Source organism: Watersipora subatra, chromosome 4 (assembly GCF_963576615.1).
Source record: "Watersipora subatra chromosome 4, tzWatSuba1.1, whole genome shotgun sequence".
Classification (NCBI taxonomy): domain Eukaryota; kingdom Metazoa; phylum Bryozoa; class Gymnolaemata; order Cheilostomatida; family Watersiporidae; genus Watersipora; species Watersipora subatra.
The window spans coordinates 5,085,437-5,105,672 of record NC_088711.1 but is presented as its reverse complement, the minus strand read 5'-3'; the positions used below and the strand labels follow the sequence as shown (position 1 = coordinate 5,105,672).

At 36.9% G+C, this 20,236-nt stretch overlaps 2 protein-coding genes across 2 annotated transcripts; both read left to right on the top strand.

Moving 5' to 3' along the window:
- Positions 1-7,788: 7,788 nt before the first annotated feature.
- Positions 7,789-20,236, top strand: LOC137394796 (glutathione S-transferase 3, mitochondrial-like). The gene is made up of 5 exons (XM_068081564.1): positions 7,789-7,843; positions 15,742-15,877; positions 16,215-16,337; positions 16,757-16,826; positions 19,835-20,236. Exons 2-5 carry the CDS (start codon positions 15,743-15,745, stop codon positions 19,963-19,965), a joined length of 459 nt encoding a protein of 152 aa, XP_067937665.1. The 5' UTR covers positions 7,789-7,843; position 15,742; the 3' UTR covers positions 19,966-20,236.
- LOC137394684 (uncharacterized) lies at positions 12,361-14,175 on the top strand. Its single transcript, XM_068081443.1, has 2 exons — positions 12,361-13,255; positions 13,467-14,175. Exons 1-2 carry the CDS (start codon positions 12,608-12,610, stop codon positions 13,905-13,907), a joined length of 1,089 nt encoding a protein of 362 aa, XP_067937544.1. The 5' UTR covers positions 12,361-12,607; the 3' UTR covers positions 13,908-14,175.

Here is a 20,236-nt window from a genome sequence, read left to right as displayed (position 1 = left end):
TCTTTTAAAAACTAAATTTAAGAGCACCTGTTTGAATTACAAAAGTAAGTTTAAATAATATATTACATACACCAGAGAAAGACAACAAATAGATTAATTGGCCTGCTTAAAACTCACTATGCTTAAACTATACCACCTAAAAATACAATGAGCAACAAACTTGGCCTGCAAACACAAACATACATGTACATGTGTACATAGAAAATTGATTGTTATAACTTGACACTTGTCTTTTAAAACCTTATAAAAAACTTAAAAAACTATAGCAATAATATTAAATTATACAATTATTTCTTAATCATATACATTTATTTATAATATATATTTATTTATTATATTAATAATGCAAGCTTGTCTCAGGTTGAGGTAGCAAAATTAATATTTAATTTAAAAAAATCCTAATATAAATAATGTAATATATTATAAGAAAGGAATAGTAACATAAAATAGGCAGGATTGAGGTAATAAATTAAATAATAATTCATTATAAATTATTATTTATTTATAAAAATAATTATTTATTGAATTCATGTTATGATTGCTCTGTTGTTTTGTTCATGACAATGATATTGTTCAATGATCATCCATCAAATGTTCAGGGACTCGTGCAAAGAATAAAACTAAAAAAAAGTTACGTGATTTGAGAAAAAAAATTAAGTTTTCAACAAATAAATAAAAAATCTCTCTATACTATCATGGTTGATATAGAGGCCCGTCTGCGCGCTCACATGATACTTAATTGTAGCTTTACCTGAGAAAGTTTGTGATAGGTTGAGTAAATTGTGTCGATTTTGAAAGAACTTGAGTTTTTTTTACGGCTGACTGAATTCTTGCTAGTGGCCATTTTGTTTGCTGACTGACAGTGACTGGCCAATTCCTGCCACAGCAGCAATCATCGCGCATTCACTACCATCCTATTTTCAAGAAGAGAAAACTTGACAGAACAATCTCGTGCTTCGTGAAGATCCCATGGAGACATGAACGCAGTGAAGTCGGTGATAAAGGGGAAAAGCTTCGAAATCTAATATTTATGAGTTTTCAGGCCTGTATTCCCTGTTTGCAAGTTGGGGCTGCAAATGTTAGGCGACTAGTTATGGACACCTGGGGGCTTGGGGGCTGTGTAAGCTTCCAAGAGGTTCGGGGCAGCGCCCCGAAGCACAAGACCTTTTAAGCATCAACAGCCCTCAAAGTATACATAAATGCAGTTAGTTGTAAGCATCAAAATTTACATAAATATACTGTTTATGGTTCATGGTAGGCAAAACTTTTTTTTTAGTCAACGAACGATATAAAAACTTATGACACTACATATTTTTGTAAGGGACCTTGACAGAACAAGAGCTATTACTTCTTTATTGCAATAGCTCTTGTTCTGTCAATGTGTCCATGACAGAAATCTCTGTCAACTGATTCTGAATCTATTTCAGTATCTTTATTTATGTGTAATACTAGAAGATTATTTAGACAGCCTGTCCCATAGTGTTCTTCGTCGATGTTTGGATTCGCTTCAATGCAGAAAATTGTCTCTCACCCACTGCATTGGTGGCAGGCAAACCCAATACGAGATTAGTGAGCCTCTCCACTTCATCGCTAGTTGCGCTAGAGCGCAACATTGCGCTCGAGCCCTAGTTAATTAGTTGTTGGAAATTCCAAGCGAATGAGCTTAGATATTCTTACTAATTATCCGCCGAAGATTACTAAAAGGTTGGGGCCTTTTAGGTGCGCCCCAGGAAACACGGGCCTGTGAATTTTGGTGCCACATAATGACTTCCACCATGTACACTATGCGGATTTCGCAATTTCCGAAATTTTGACAGAAGAAAAGTGCTCCGGGTAGATCAGGAGTCTCCTAATAGGACAATACAGTACTGTAGTACTTAGTAGTAATAGTGAACACTAGCAGTAGGAATAATAATAGAACTAATAGTAGATGTGATCCACTTGCGAAATTTTATGCCCTTTTCTTTGGAAGTGCATTCCTGCGTTTTTTGCAGTTTATGGAATAGCACTGTGCACCTACGGTAACTGGACTTTTGGGCGACAGTCGATAGGGCAACAGACACAGCACCTACTGTTATATTATTCATCGTATTATAAATTTAGGAGTTGTGTCTCCTTGCCTAGGTGTTAGTTCAATGACGTGAGGATCATGTGACTACGTTGTTATGAGTTTCCATCTTGAGAATAAAACAATAAGCTTTGTTTTAATCAATCACGCTCTAATAAATACTATATTAATGAGAATCTTATGACACAGTATAGTATAACACCTACATTCCTCTGTCTCTTGCATAGATTATTATTAGTAGTAGTATCAGTAGTCTGACTCTTCAATTTAGCAGTGTATTCGTGATCATCTATAAATGTGAAATGATAAACTAGATTTATTTTTTCGGATTGAACGCAATGAAATTTACTGCACTCGACATTTACTCAACAAGGCGCGCGGCGGATTTTCGTACTTCTACATGACCTTGGCCATTTCAGGGTTTGAGTTCAACCAATGATATACAGCCCTTAAGAATAGCCGACGGCTCTCATATGGGCGGGGTTTAATGATGGAGCTCTGTTGGGGTGAACCCGAACACGGCACCCGAACAAGCAACTATGCTGAATAATCCCCTTGTAAATTTACAAATATTATGAGCTATAGTGGTTACTTAACTTATCTGTTAAATTCATTTTGTTTTCAAATAAACATAGCTGCCCAATATTGTTACCATTATGATCAGTCAGTTGCCATTCGCAAGCATTCGTGATATTAATAGTCACAGTGGTAAAATAGCCCAAATTCGGTTTTGTATTTAGACTTTAAGTATGAAAACTACACTGCACAGCTTTGCCTGCTGCTCCATCTTATTGGCCAGGTAAAACGATGTCACAACGATGAAAGACTTTGTTATTTTATATTAGGGATGGCAAACTATTAATCAAAAACTAGAAAAAAAAGCCGTTGTTCAGGTAGTTTTGGGTAAATTATATTCAACTTTAAGCACATATTACAACCTTTACCAATTTTAAAATTACTAAAAGTATGTAATTTGAAATGTTTTATTTTGCATGGATCCATTATTTGGGTTAGGTATCACCCCTACATTGTAGAAATTCAATGTTTCCTATTGTGAACCGCGGGGTCTACTGACTGAGTGAGCTAATTAAAGGATAACAGCGAGTCGTGTTTTCCAAAACCTAACAAAGCAACGCGACCGCCCGCGAGATTTGTGTTTGCTCTGACACCCAGGCTAGCGCAATCCTAACGGAGAACGATCATTAAACCCTGCCCATATGATAGCCGTCGGCTATCCTTGGGGAGGGGTGGGGGCTGTATATCATTGGTTCAACGGAGTAAGGCCTATGCATAGCGAGTAATCGTTAACCAATTTATCAATACGTACTGTAGATGTCTTAATTTGTTCGTTGGTTATTTTACCTGAACAAAATAAACAAAGGCTAGAAGGCTTTTACGCTTTTCGCCTCAATTAACTGCTTATGCTTGTTGAGCGTACCCCAATAGTCAAGAAAGACATTTCAACATACATGTATATTTCTATCATACCCAGTATCTTTCCAAATGGTAAACTGACTTGCAAAAGTCATATGGAATTTTATTTAGATGTTAAGCTTTAAAAGTTCAACGTATATTGCAACGTTATGCAAAATTAGCTGCATTGCCTGTTGTGCTATTTTTAAGCCATTTGACACAAATTATGTAAAGTGTGTTTGAAATTTGATGCATAGATTGGGAAGATATTTCGGTTGGAGTACCTTTCTTTTTTACAAAGTTAACGTGGCTGTACAGCCAATGCTGGATGAACCGTTCTTTCTTATTTCACGAATGACCATCTTTTGAAGGCCACTAATCAATGTTTGCTGCTGAAGATAGGACACTCCATAGATGCTATTACACATGTGAGAAATATGTTAGTGCTGTAATAGTCACAACTGCAGAGAAGATTTGCGGTAAGCAAGCAACACGACTACATGATTGAGCACTTTTATTAGAATGAACTCACTCAACTCATGCAGTAAAAATATGTTAGCGAAAGGAAAAGAAGGTTAAAAAGAGAGCTCAGAAAAGGTGTTACATCACAGTTGCTCAAAGTATCTAACTATACAGAGATGTATATTACAATGCACAATTGTGGCTTCAATTACAATGTACTGAAGTCACAGAGAATTACATAGCATAGTTTTCTCTAACTATATCTCAAGCACAAATGATTGCCTAATGAGTTCAGACAATGAAACACAATTATAGTATGACAAAAACACTATTCTATTATATACTCCTGAGCTTTGGGATTTTATAAACTAGAAAATCAGCTAATCCAGCCAGGGTTTATGCTCTCTACCAGTTCGTGATGTACTAGCCCTGATAGTATTACGGCTAGCATCTCCAAGGTTATGTTCATACTACTACTACCACTGGCAGACTCTACAGTAGTCTCATTACCAGTCTCCTCAACTTGATTATTATCAGTTTCTACTACATTGTCAGCACGATATCAGTGCTAAAATCTACTTCTTAGTCTATTATTTTATAAGAAGTTGGGGCATTAGGGTGTTGTCAACAGAACTCGATATCTTTTACATGCTGTGTCATACCATCCACATTGACTGCAGTTTTAGAAATGAGGGCTGTAATATTGCCTTTTTGCCACCTTAATGTACACTTTGCATTATGTGGTTTTACATAAACCAAATCTCTTACACCGAATGGATTCAAGTCAGTGTCGCTGTTAGCAGTACCTAGAGCTGTTGGGGTATAAGATTTATAGCTGAATAGTCCCTCAAATGGCACAATATCATCAGCATGTGGTATATTTTGTGCTAGTACACCATATCACCACCTACCTCCCGACTGAGCTAGTATCCGTTTTATAGTGTGATGATTGCTCTCTATGATGCCATTTTCTGATGCCCTCTGTGCACAGCTGAATATGTGAATCATATTCCACTTCTTCAGTATATGGCCAAGTGCTTTAAAACTATTGTTGGACAGTAGATCTATAGAAGCTGCTCATTGTGCAAAGATGTTTTTCAGTTGCTCTTGTCCTACATGTGATGTCTCATTTCTAAGCTTTCTTCGTGCAGCATACCTACTTGGCCCACACTCTATGACAGACAAATATGGAATACTTTTGTAATGAGTAATGTCATAGCAAGACAGTAATAATCTTTATCTATACCTAGCTTTTTAGTTTCGCATCATGCCGGGGCTAGGTCAATGCTCTTGCATACATGACAGTTCGTTACTATTTCCGCAACATCTGCTTTGGTCATTGTTGAACCCCATTTAGCTGTAGCCAAGTATAATGTACGGTCTACATCCAAGCGATGAGTATCACGAAGGTTGTTTAACTTTTTAAAAATGTCTCTATCTGTCACACCCACACGACTGTAGATGCCTTACTACTTAACAACTTTCGTAGTACTCGGGTTAGTTCATCCGCTTTGTTTTCACTTAATTCAATGTGGTGCATAACACTAGCTTGTACTCTACTCTCAGCTCACCGTATATACTCAACCATCTTTTTGCAATCATTTCACTTAGTTCACTCACTTAGGGTCTTTTACTGTCTAACAATGCGAAATTTACCCAGTCTTATACCATTGCAAAATCAGATATAGTAGTTGTGCAACTCAAATTCCATTTTAGAGCCATGTTGATTTCCTTAACAGCTGTTTTCAGCTCTGCCACATTTATTTTGGCTCCATCATTCACACTTCTCAACCAACTTGCATTTTTAACTACTTCATCATCTATTTCAACGCAGCAGCCTATTGCTAACTACTGGCTTCACGTCATACATTTTCCTTTGATGAATTTGCAACACTATCCGTCGTTAATGGGATCACTCTTATTGACCTTGTGAGACACCTCACCTAACTTTGCCATTATCTCAGTGGGTATGCCACCATCCCATTCACAATTCACAAAAAATTACATAAGGTTTCAGGTAACTGCAGACAACTCATAGCCACTTTTCTACCGGGTAGCATCCAAGATATCTGCCACATATAGAAATCAACTGCCTTTTGGTTACATTCAGTTCTGCTGCCGGTAACTCAGAATCTTTACTACAGTTAAGCCCACCAGTCTCATAATCACTTACTCACAAGCCCAAAACTCATGGACTGTCGAGTCTTTTTTACTCTTTTGATACTAGTCCATGTTTTAGCAAGTGTTTTCTAACTTTAGCTGCTGGGCAACTGTTTCATCGATTATTATATCATCTATGTAATGATCTGTACCAGCTTGTATTTTTTTATTCAATGGCAAAATTAACGCAAGTATACGTGACCTCACCTTTGGTGCATCATACAAGCCAAATCTCACATGTATCATTACATACAACTGTCTCTTTAATCTGTCTCTGAAATAGCTGCAATAAGACATACACGCAATTGCAAATGTACTTTTGCAAGTCTAACATGCAGACTTTGTCACCTAACTTGCGCGATTATTATTAATTAAGCAATTATCTTAACTTGTCTTGACACACTCCAACCTAATTTTCTGGGTTACTACACACATGCTTGCTTAGCTCTGTTCTATAGTCTATTATCATGTCATGCTCATCATGTCAAGCTAGCCATCACTAATCTACAGCTCAATTATATTGTTGTACCCTCTAATAATAATTCTCTATTATAGCTTACACTTAATATTGATTACTGAGTACGGGCTTCTGATCATTCCACTTCTAGAAAGTATGCCACTTAGATCCATCAAATGTTGCTTTAAAGTCATGGTCATCAATAGTCAAGTCTATTCGTGTTTCCTCTTTGCTTGCTGTCTCTAACTCCACCTAACTTGGATATTTCATCTATGTCTACAATTAGTTTGCACTTACACAAGCTCTGACGCAACTAAATGACCAAATTGTGCACTAGAAGATTTGATGGTTATGTCTACTGCTACCTCACCACTGCACTGGACATTATTACCATTTATCATCCTTACTGTTCGAATACATCCTATAGACATCAGACTTAGTTTGTTCACAACATCTTTCGATATTAGTGACTGCTCACGGCTACTGTCAACTAGTCTTTAAGGCCATACCTTCAATTGTTATTGTGACAAATAGAAGCATCGGTTGTACTAAGTGATACTGGGGTGAGCAACCGATGCAGACACTGTCCCTCTCTTATTTCCCAGCTGTTTAGCCTTAAGCCTGGTTCCCATATACGTCGTAAAGCACCGGCGATAGCACCGCAGGCTATTAGCGGTGAAATGGGAATCTATGCGCCGGGTACTGCCGGTAGTTGCCAGCGTCATCGCAATAGTTTAGCGCTGTTAAAATTTCGCAAAAGGCCGCAGGCAAAACCTTCCCGAAATGCACTGTTTGGGTGAAGGTCACCCTTATAGAAAAGCAATGGCGAGCGAACATTTTATTTGATTACGCGATTATGTTTAGCAATGCAGCTTATATGTGAACATATGCTGTTGAGCCTAACGTCGCAAACGTTTTGCTGCGCAAGTTACCGCCGGAGTCTCGCAATCAATATGGGAACCAGGCTTTACGGTGGCAAACCATGTAGCTTACCATATTACAATTGTAACAGCGAATCTGTTTGCTAGTTTCATTTCCTTTCCTTCCAATAGGGCTTTCTCTGGAAGCATGGTCAGAGCAAGTGTAACATTTAGTAGGTTTGTCAAGCTTTTGCGTGACTAGTGCTGCATACATAAAACAGTAACCCTAATTTAGTTGATGAAACTGACCTTACTCTTGTGACTTTCTCATCGAGCCCTGTCTTTTACAGCTGCTGTCGCCTTTAGCTGGTTTGCTGCTTTTGGTAATCCTGATACAAATGCACACTTCAACAGTGGCCAAGGGTTAGTTTGACCTATGGTGACAGTGAGTCAATAAAATTCTGATAAATGTACATCCTGGAGTACACAATGATGTAGCTGCTCATATACATTATAACAGCAAACGCTAAATGCTATCAATAATTCTTTCTCTAACTTAGCGTAGGCATTTGTTGTTGATTGTAGCAACTGTTCATACAGATAGAACACTGGGCCATTTAGAGATAATTGCACAAATGATGGTAAAGCCTCGACTTTCTGAAGCTTAGCTACAAACTCTAACTTGCTAATTCACATGGTACATTCTCCACAAGACTCCCTGCTTTTGTAAGACTAAAAAACAACTGAAGTTGTTTCCCCAATGTTTGTTCCAAAAATAGTTTTATAGTTATTGATTGCTCAGTTGCTTTAAACTTTCCCACCGAGTCCTTCAAATATTTTATTTTGTTTTTGTCCTGATCTACGACAGTAAAGGCATGCAATTCTTGACCTGACACTGTTGAATCTTTTCTATACCCTCTGATACTTGAACAATATTCTCAAATCCTTATTTTGTGCATACTATCCAATAAGCTTTTGTTATTTTCATGGTTTTTTACTCTTCTAATGACCTTCTCTTTAAAGCTTCAAATATCAACCTCGAGTGTCATGTATATGAGCAATAATACATAGTATATAATATTAGGAATGTTTGATTAACACTTTCAAGCCTAACCTCGTATACACAAGCAAGCCCCTGATCCTAGACCAGGGGTCGGCAACCTTTTCTATTCAAAGAGCCATTTGGACCCGTTTTCCGCAGGGAAGACTATTGGGAGCCACAAACCCCCTTTTGATATTTTAAATTGAAAAAAACTACATGTATTGTTTTTGTTTAGCTTTTATACCATGTTTACACCATAAAATGAAAATGTGTGTCATGTATAGGGGTAATGGGGGCACAGTGGACATTGAGGCACAGTGAACACCCCTCTTTTTTCAAAAATACAATTATTTGAGAGTTGTCACACCAGTTATAGTTCACAGGAAATGATGTCAGAGGTTTACTTTCACCATTTTGTAATAGATAGCTAAAAGAAGAAAAGCTCAGGTGAGTGAAATGTAATTTTTCATAGTAAAAGTAATGTATGTCATGCAAGCTAAAAATGAACATATACATTACACTGTCATAGGTATGTAATTCTTAATGTGAATAAAGATAGGCATAAATGTTCTCTTCTTTTTACAATATTCAAAATAAACAATCGATGGAAGCTGTGAAAATTTCAGCTCAATTTTTCTCACATGGCTGGGTTGGGGCACAGTGAACAATTTGAAATGAGGCACAGTGAACATGGTCCACTATACCCCGCTTTATTCTCAATGCTCCTACATCAAAACAAAGGTAATTTAAATGCAATTTTAAGCTAAAATACAGTTAGGCTCTCTTTGAAATGCTCTCACCTCAGATTTCCAATGCAAATTGTACCAATAATAATCTTCTCAACCCACCAAGTTTAGTTGCTCAGACTTACTTTCCTTCATATTTGAGACGGCTTTTACCAGGATTTTGTTTATCCCACGACCAAACGAGCGGAGTGAAGTGTGGGAGTTTTTATGATAAATGCATGTGCACACAACTTACGAAAATTATTCATCAACAATGAGACGAACCCTCGTCAAGAAATTTTATCAACAAATTTAGGCATCGTTATGTAAAGTCGTTAAAGTATAATAACGATACAAAACACATTTAAACCTATTTAAATATGTTACCGAGTCTTTGTAAACCGTCGGTATTATCTTAATACTTACCCATCTGATCGGATTATATACAAATAGACAGATTAATTTCAACGAAAATCGCCACAAAACACTTGAAAAGCGTGGTTTAATAAAAGTTAAGACCGAAAATTGAAACGCCGAGGGACAGATAATAGAACGATGAAGTCTTGCGCATTTCACGAAAAATTAACGTGTACGTTTGACCAGTCTATAGCATTGTTGAATTGCTGAAGGTTTTGGCAATTAACATAGGAGTACAGAAATCGTTTCATTTTTGCCGATTTCAATTTTTTCATTTTCATTTGCCGACACATTTGAATACTTTCCCATTCTAACTGATGTCCAGGGCAGTATAAGTAAAGCAAATGACGAAGATATTTTTTAACGTTTCTTATGAGATTATTACAATAATTAATTATAAGTTTGGATGACTACGGAACAATGGCTACGCAGTACAGACTTTCTAAAAATCTAACGCAGTGTAAGTAAAGGCATGACGATGATATTTTTTCTAACGGTTCTAATGAGATTATTGCAATAATTAATTATAAGTTTGGATGACTACAGGACAATGACTACGTAGTACAGATTTTCTAAAAATCTAAATAAATATCACAACTTCGTGATATTGTTAGCTATGCCGTTTTGAAATGTAAACAAAATTGTGCATTAGTTTTTTATTATTACTATATAAATAATATTGGTTATTCTAATAATGTCAGTGCATTTTACTTCTAATATTGGCCAATATTGCATTTCTTTTTTTGCAGGAAGAGAGATATAAACATATAATCTTTTCCTTTCAGTATTACTATTTGTTGTATATAATAACACCCAGTACATTACAGCTACCATTGCAGTTATCTTATTTGACTGTTAATATTGCATTTCTCAACCATCAGTACCCTTTCTTTTTTCCAATATCACTTTGGTCGTGGGCTGTATGACAGTGGAATTTCTAGTATATATTATTTTTATATTAAAGGATCAAGATTGAGACCGCTACTAAAAAAAGAGAGATGGTGCGTACATATAAAAAAGGCTGATGGTCGTGAGAAAAATCGAACCCCTGCTGCTGAAATGAGGGCTGCCGGGGAGATGGTGCTTGAGGAAGGCCTAGCAGTGCGCAGAGTCGCTGAGGACCTAAAGATTCCAAGAATTACCTTGACTCGTTATGTAAATGAAGCAAAACACAAAGGAATAAATAATGTTGAGTCATTTTCAAAAGCAAAAGCACATAGAACGGTTTTTACAGCTCATCAGGAACTGCTACTGAAAGAATACTTGCTCACAGCTTCAAGACATCATCACGGGCTGACAAAGAAACAATTAAGGAAGTTAGCATGGGACTATGCTAAACAAAACCATTGTAGCTATCCTCCCGGATGGGATGAGAACGAATGCGCTGGAGAGGATTGGATAAGCGGGTACTTGAAAAGACACAGAAACCTGTCATGTAGAAAACCAGAAGCAACAAGTCTGAGCCGAGGAACCAGTTTTAATAAAGCAAATGTGAAGAAATTTCATGACAATCTACATGATATTCAAAGTAGATATTCATTCACTCCTCGGGACATCTGGAATATGGATGAAACAGGTCTGACTACAGTCCACAAGCCACCCAAGGTGATAGCTGACAGAAAGGCAAGACAAGTTGGACAAGTTACCTCTGCCGAGTGGGGAGTCTTGACTACTGTGATATGTTGTGTGAATGCCGCCGGAGGCTTCATTCTAGAGATGCCCCGATTCTAATTTCACCAGCCGATTCAGATACCGATTCGATATACCGATTCTTAATGAAAAATAATCCGATTCAGATACCGATTCAGATTCTTTTGTGTTGCATAGATAGTTGTTCATTTTTTTATGCAAGTATAAATATAATGCAAAGAAAATATAAATATTAAGGTATTTATTTGTTTGTATTTATGAAAAAAGATATACATGTATATATATTCACATACTGACATACCGTGCATCTAATAACAAAACAGTCCATGTTTCTTGAAATATGTTATTATTAATGGTAATTACAGTTAGTGGTACAGTTTTCTCTGTGATAATGAAGTCTCTTTTCTACTGCTAAACGAACTGCTGCGCCTGTACTATCTTAAAGCAAATAAATGCGTCTTTTAATTACCGTTAGTGATTCAATTATCTCAGTGAGACGTCTTTATCTTCTATCACTATCGATGTAGCCAGTCGTACTGAAGGACTCGCACGCTACTGATGATGGAGGGCAGGCTAAACACCGATAAGCTACTGAGGTTATTTTATGCAATACAAACGATACATCATATCGTCAGGATCAAGAGAGAGATAGATAACTTTATGCATCAACTGCTCAAATTACTTTCGCAATGCTAGTAAATAGAAACATTACACCGCATTCTTGTTGCTCGTTATGATTCTCTTGTTTGTGATTGGCTGCAACAAATCATATCGCTGTAATTGGGAAATACCGCACTTGGTGATTACGTCCTGACTAAAGCCAAAATATTACGCAGCTGTGTGGATGTTTATTAGGCTATAGACATTAAATATATTGTGTGACAGGCTCGGAAATCATTAGATAAAAGCAAGAAACTTGCAGCTGATGATTTGTTATTAAAGTAGCAGGCTAAAATACAGGTTTCTGCTAAATAGTTGATATGTAAAAAGTATCTGAAGTGTCCGATTTTTTAAGAAAAGATCGGCCGATACCGATTCAGATACTTAATACCCATATCGGCACCGATACCGATTCCGATATTGAAATCGGGGCAACTCTACTTCATTCCCCCGATGATGGTCTTCCCAAGGGTCAACTTTAAGAACTATATGCTGTCAGGTGCTCCAACAGGCACTATTGGTGCTGCTAATCCCTCAGGCTGAACATCGGCGGCAATATTTTTACAGTGGCTGCAGCATTTTATCGACAATACTCGAGCATCGAAGGATAAACCCGTCTTATTAATTTTAGATAATCATGATAGCCACATATCTATTGATGCAATTGATCTTGCAAAAGAAAATGGTGTAGCAATGCTCACTTTTCCACCACATTGCTCCCACAAGTTACAGCCCCTAGATATTTCTGTGTATGGCCCTTTGAAGCGCTATTTCAATGATGCTTGCAATTCATGGAAGCTAGAAAATCCAGGGAAAACACTTAGCATCTATAACATGGCTGAGATGCTTGGACTAATGTTTGGTAGAGCTATGACTGCCCCTAACATCATAGCAGGGTTCTGTAAACCTGGCATCTCGCCGTTTGATCGGCACACATTCTCCGATGAGGAGTTCTTTGGTTCTTTTGTGACCGACAGGCCAGCAACAGTTGATGTTGTCGATCCTAACAAAGATAATAATTCCCTATTCACCACAGAACCACCTGATGTTCTCACAGCTGTTGATTTAACCACTTCAGATGATATCCCTTCTTCTCAAGAAACAGTCTCACCCTCATCTTCCACCATGCCTATTGATGATGCTCTCCCTGGTTGCTCCATCAAGCGAACTGTCACACCGGATCAGATTCGCCCATTTCCAAAAGCAGCACCCCGTAAAAGTTTTTGTAACTACAAAAGAAAGTCTACTGCCATCTTGACTGACACGCCTGTGAAGGAGAAAATAGCCAAAGCTGCAAAAGAAAGAGCTAACAGAAGTCACAGTAAAATTGAGGCAAAAAAGGTAAATGTTTTTTTTTCGTTTTCCATAATTTACCATGTTAAAATTGTTTCAAATTTGTGAGATTAGAAGTGTGCTGTGAGTTAAATGATAAGATTGAGGTAAACAGGGCAGTTAGAAAAATTGTTTTTATGTGAATCTTTTGACAAAGAATCATTTTATCTTGTCATTTCAGATGTATTGTGAATGGTCTTGAAATTTGGGTTTATTACAGAAATGGCCAAAAAAAGAGATTCTTCCGGAATCTAGTGATGATGAGAAGGAAATCGAAGCTGAGGAGAGAAAGTTAGCAAAACAATTGGAAGACAAGAATGATGATGAGCCAATAAGTGAAGCTGAAGATGAATGTGGAAATGCCATCAATATCGACAGCTTGAACATATCAGAATATGTATTGGCTTGTGTGCATGGGAAGAAAATGACTAAGCATTTTGTGGCTGTCATCACAGAGGTCATAAAGGATACTAATGAGATATCAGTAGATTTTCTCAAAACTGTAGGAGAGAATCAATTCACTGTGCCAAAAGAGAAAGACAGCGCTACTGTGCACATTGATGACATAGTCATGCTCTTACCTACTCCTGCTGTTAGTGGTGGCACTAAGCGTACATCTGAACGGCTGAATTTTGCGGTAGATTTGGCAACATACATGTGATTGAGACATTTAGTTGAAAGCATTGTTTTTTTTACACATTTGCTTGTTGTGCAGTAAATAATAGATAAAATTTCATGTAACCCACCAAAATAAATAAATCACAATAAAATTACTTTGATTGAGAAAATTATGATAGAATATAAGTGATGTTCAGTGTGCCCCATGTCATGGACCACTGTACCCTAGCTATGGGGCACAGTGGTCCAAAATTTTCAACTTATGTAATACGCGATATTTTTTACAAGGTTTGGCATAGAGCCAGAAGGCTTTCAGACGTGTTAGAGAACATATTGCTTTTGCTTTCCTATTAATTTAAAGTTGGTTGATGGAGTATGAGCGGAGAAATCTTAAATAAGGTCAAAAACTGCCCACTGTGCCCCCGTTACCCCTAATGATCTAACTGCTGAAAAAACAAAATTACACTTTTGCAAAGAACACTAAAACAGCTAATAATAACTTGAACGTAACGTGAAAATATTACGTTGTTTTTAAGGTTACTTTAAAAAAAAATTGAAACATGTTTAATTGAATCTTTTTAACAAAACGCTGAACTTAAATTCTAGCTGCTGCAAATGTGCTGTTTCTTCTGTGTGCTGTCATTTGGCGTGCTCGGTGAGTAAGCATACATTTCTCATTACATATTAAGCAAACTGTTGAACCAGTCTCATCAGCATTGAAAACAAACGAATCAGTCCATGTAGGATTAAATGTTCTATTTTCCCCTGTCACTTTTCTTTTTTTAGTATTCGCCATAGTTGGCCTACTTAAAGTGGAGAAATCAAGAAGTGTAATTTTACACCGACTGGTGTAATTTTGGCGGTTTTATTCACGCATAATGTGGCTGACGCCGAGCCACTAATTTATTTCTGATGTTTTATATACTCGCATATAATTACTCAAATATATTTTTGCATATTGTGTTGTTCTTCATTATATGCTTTATTGCTAATACTTCGTTAGTTTGACTTAGTTAGTAACTAAGCCAATGTCTTAGTGACTCTATTAATCATTATTCTTATACGGTTTCCTACCCGGTTCCATTACACGGTCCGGGAGAAATATATGTATATGCAGGGAGCGCTCTCACTAGGAGAGCAGAGTAGTCGCAGCTCTACGACTAATGGAATTTCCTTTGTGATAAACGAACGAAAAACCACAATAATTTCGCTTACATTTATGCAACATTTCTTGAGATCTAGATCGTGCCTGAGTGAAGGCCGACAAATCCTTTACCATGACTAGCAACAATGTTTGATTTATCACCATAATTACAATTTATTCAAGTCAGAAGGGGCCCCAGCAAGGGGAGGAAAGAGCCGCATGCGGCTCCGAAGCCACGGGTTGAAGACCCCTGATCCTAGACTGTATTAACAACTTTCAATTTATTGTGAATACACTTAGAATAGAACTTAGAATAGAACTTAGAATAGAACTTAGAATAGAACTTAGAATAGAACTTAGAATAGAACTTAGAATAGAACTTAGAATAGAACTTAGAATAGAACTTAGAATAGAACTTAGAATAGAACATTTTCCTTTGAACTGAATATCATTTTGAAGTTTCAAGCTTTTAAAAAAGACAGGAAAAAAAATACAAATATAGTCGATAGTAGTAGATCTCAAGAAATAATAGTCCAATCAACTTGAAACATATGCTGCACGAAGTCATTAAAGTTTCATTATTCCGGAAGTACCGAATCTCAAACAGTTTTAGTGTTCTTTTAGCGGGCATTTTTAATTTATCGCTCAGCTAGAAGTGTCATCGGTGGTTTTGCTATATCTGAAAAGCAAATTGCCTTTATTGCCTCGTCTTGTCATTGCAAAGGTGTTGCAGAATGTCTCATTTGAAAGTTCAAGACCTGCTGCCGAAAGACTATGGCTACGTGGTACTGGCTGTCGCTGGAGGGAGTTTTTTAAATGCTCGTCTTGCATTCAGGGTGACGAAAGCGCGAAAGGATTACGGCATTCAGGTAGTCATACGCTTACACTTTGGTTTGCTATTAGCATAGTTTACTAAATGTTTACCTTATCTTTCTAATTTGTAACTGAGTTCATTTGCCATACAAGTTATCTGCATGGAAAATATAAATACTTCAAACAGGATCTTGTAATTCTTTCTTAGCCATAATTCTGCTTTTACTTGTTGTTTTATTTTACTTTTAGGATCATTCAATGTTATGAAACATAATTTTATCTGTTCCATGAACCTAGACTTATCATACCAAGGTGTAGAATCATGTAAGAACAGATCTCCACCTTATTGTGACTGTTGCGGGATAGTAAATGCATATTTGGTATTCTTTGCAGGCACCCACTATGTTCAGCAATGAGAATCCTGTCTTCAACCGCATCATGAGGGCTCATATGGACTACCTCGAGCATTTTCCATTCTATGCTGTTACTGTGCTTCTCGGTGGACTTGAATTTCCAGTTAGTGTTCTACTTCATATGTAGAGTGTGAACCATGATTTCGTTGTGACGTTATGTTATTTTCAACTAACATTTTGCTGCAAATAAATCTGTCAATTGGGTAAACTAGAGAAGATACCATCTTCCAAGTGGCTTTGTTTCACACTAAATACAGCTATCCATAAACAATAAAAATTGAGATGATTCACTCTATGTCCATGTTTAGTATGGCTGAAATGCAGATCTTTGCTGAGCAGGAGCGGATGATGAGCAAAGCTTGTAGCTGGTGGAATTTTCTAGTGAGCTATGGTCGTCTCAGAAAATGCTTAGCCTTTGCTCAATTGTTTAGAAACAGCTCTTTCCGGTAGTTAGTTGGTTATTAGGATTATGGTAGAGCCAGTTAGATGTAGTTGTCACAGTTATATCTTTCTCTTTGGCAGCGAGTATGTGCTACTGCTGGAGCTACCTGGGTAATTGCCAGAGCAGTTTATGCTGACATCTATACAGAAGGTAAGTTCCTATTAATGTGATGATAGTGCTGTTTTTTTGTGGTTGAATGAGCTTAGAGTAGTTGGCCATACTTCTTTATTTTTAACCTTGTATATGACCTTGGTAGAGCTATACAACTAAACATCTAACAACAGGCAGTTTATCCGATTTACTTCCAGACTAGTCTAAGACTTTTTCTTCTTATATAGAAACTAAATATCTCAACTACCTTATTAGTTAATTATGTAAAGTTTTTATTTTCTTCTACAATGGCAAGATTTAAACGCCGATCTACTGGTTACAAGTATCATTCGAGGAGTAGGGACTGTAAGCAAATCATTTTGTTCTCAGACAAACTAACTGCATAACCTAGAGTCCTAGTGTTGTAAACCTGTTTCACTTGTTTTCTGTTTATTTTTAGTATATCTGAACTTTGAACTGTCATTACTTCTTCAAAAGTAATGCCAGTTCAAAGTTCAGATATACTTCTTCAGAAGTAATGACTTCTGTAACCATTACTTCTTCAGAAGTAATGCCAGTTCAAAGTTCAGATATACTTCTTCAGAAGTAATGACTTCTGTAACCATTACTTCTTCAGAAGTAATGGTTACAGTTGATTTTTCGACGAGTAATTATTTTCAGATCAGCTATGTAGACTTCTCTTTTTGGATATTGTCATTTTGACAGTGACTGTTCTATGGATTTGGGTCTATTACTGACTTCCATGGAGCTCAGTGACCTCTATGCAGCTCATTTTCTACCTTCCCTTGCTATTTGTTTATTTATAGTTCCCTCAACTTCATGCTACACTTTGCTTCATCTTTGTATCTCTGGGTCCGCCCTGATTCCTCTTTCCTTAGTAACATTGTGACTGCATTAGTTGTCTTGATAATCTTTCATGATCCACTCTGTACACATGTTCCAGCCGTCTTAGGTGTTTCCTGTCAGGGTGTCCACTATGAATGGGAAGTCAGCTCATTTTTAAGATTTTGAAATTTCTTGACCTTATCTTACCGGACGAGATTCATGATGCTACGTAGTTGTTTTATCATGACTGGGCGCAGTCTCTTTACTAGTGTTTAGTAGACTGTTCAGGTTTCAGCTCCATATAATGGGGCTATTAGGACTAAAGCTCTGTGTACCTTACGCTTGGTTTGGATGGTTACACATTGCTCCTCCACAAAGAATTCTGTAGTTTTCCAAAGGAAGCACTGGCATCTCCATTTCTGTGATGAAGCTCTTTATCAATTCTGGCATTGCTGCATATGGTACCAATCACATATTTGAAATCTGTACATTGACCGACCGGCCTGCCGTCTATCAGGTTGTTGGTAGAATATGGCGGTTGATGCAAGAGCTTTACAGATTGATGCAAAAGTTCCGTTGTCTTCTTGTTTATCTTTAGGTTGAACTCTGATGCCGCTGTGGTAAATCGAACTACAAGTTGTTGCATGAGTCTGGGGCATGCAACACTTTTTTTGGAGGCAGACTTTGCTGCTGTCTTTATAACAACTCCAATCATAACACCAAAATACTATGAGAAAAACGTTGATGCCAAAACACAGCTCTGCTTCACACCATTTTTTACAGAAAACTTTTCTGAAGCCCAATTGCAAATGTTTTATAATTACAAAACTGTAACATTTTTAGTTCATGGAAAACATTAGCAAAACAAATTATATTAGTGGTTGATTAAAACATACCTTTTTCACCTGTCCAAGGAGAGTGTTAATAATAATGCTTTTTACTATATTAGGCAGAGTAAATGTAAAGAGTAAAGTAAAGTATGCTAACCTCACTGTGAGAGGGCTTAATTAAATATATATGGGAGAAAAACTCTAAAATCACACCTACATTTAAGAAATAAGATTTTACGGACTGGGAATCATTGAGGCATCATTTCCTGTCAATTGGTGAGAAAATTATAGACCGCGTACTACTCAACAGAATTAATAAAGTGATGTCACGAAATGTATTGCCTGAGACACCGTGTGGATTTCATGAGGGACGTAGTACAATGAATGTAGCAGTGTCTAACGATCATCATCAAGTTCTGCCTGTGTTTAGCCTTGTTGCAACTGGATGGTTGTGTATACTTAAATTACCCTAGTTTTGGTTTGATTATTTTTAGTAATGTATGTAAGTATTAACGCATGTAGTAACGCATGTAAGTAATGTATGTAAGTATTAACGCATGTAGTAACGCATGTAAGTAATGGATGTAAGTAATGTATGTAAGTATTAACGCATGTAGTAACGCATGTAAGTAATGGATGTAACATTTTAGAAAGCTAAAAAATGGTTCAGTGTCATTTAGTAAGTTTGGTAGTGTCTTTTGTACTGCCCACCGCTATAATTCCATACCTCTGCTCACATCATCCAGCTACTATCTTTGTACTGCCCACCGCTATAATTCCATACCTCTGCTCACATCATCCAGCTACTATCTTTGTACTGCCCACCGCTATAATTCCATACCTCTGCTCACATCATCCAGCTACTATCTTTGTACTGCCCACCGCTATAATTCCATACCTCTGCTCACATCATCCAGCTACTATCTTTTCTTTCATCATTGTAACTGCCGCGATAACTTCAGCTTCATCAGAGCGTTTATTCATAATGATCATCATTAGCATAAGGTTATCTAAAGCATTCTGCTCTGGCACTTTTAGGATATTTAGTGTTGTTTGTTTATGTTTTATAGCTGAAACATAAATTACTATAGTGAACATTGAGACAGTATATTTTTTATATCAGTTCAATATGACAGCTACAACAGGAATGACCAACCTTTTAATCACACCATAACAAGTATTATCAACAGCTGGCAAGCCAAGCTAGAAAAGCAAAAAAAGCCACATAAACCAGTAAGCTATGATTACATTACACTAGAAATAAGCTATGAAAAGCTTGACAAAAAGGGCAATAATATTTCAACATTTAGGAGCTGGTTGAGATGCTCAGCAAAGTGATCCAGAATCTTATCCTGTAGGACTAAAGTACAATTTACTATGTTCGTTATACAGATCCATCAAAGAGATTTAAAGAGTTTATCCCACCAGCACTTGCGCAAATTGTCGTGATTGGGTGCACAGTTATTTTTGGACTTCGTCAGACAGGTATTCTAGATAGTTTGCCAGATCTCATCAGTAAATAGCTGTTTTTGTACTAAATTTGCTCAGCCAATGACTTGCAGATTTTTATTGCTTATGAGAAAGTTGCTTATGAGGATGAAAGTTCATTACATCAATCTTGTATGGTGTGATTTAGTACACTGTATCTTGTTTTGTCATCAGGATTAGAACTGTTAGTCCAATGCTGTCAATGCACTCTATATTATTATTTCTAGAGCAGGCTTTATATGATGCCGCCAATTTATTTAACAATTATTTATAATTCAGGAATTATAAAATACAGCAAAGTGATTA

Coding starts and splice junctions, on each gene's coding strand:
- LOC137394684 (XM_068081443.1), top strand. CDS start 12,608: ATGCTCACTTTTCCACCACATTGCTCCCACAAGTTACAGCCCCTAGAT. Junction 13,256..13,466: donor GTAAAATTGAGGCAAAAAAG/GTAAATGTTTTT, acceptor GGTTTATTACAG/AAATGGCCAAAAAAAGAGAT.
- LOC137394796 (XM_068081564.1), top strand. CDS start 15,743: ATGTCTCATTTGAAAGTTCAAGACCTGCTGCCGAAAGACTATGGCTAC. Junction 15,878..16,214: donor GAAAGGATTACGGCATTCAG/GTAGTCATACGC, acceptor TATTCTTTGCAG/GCACCCACTATGTTCAGCAA. Junction 16,338..16,756: donor TCGGTGGACTTGAATTTCCA/GTTAGTGTTCTA, acceptor TCTCTTTGGCAG/CGAGTATGTGCTACTGCTGG.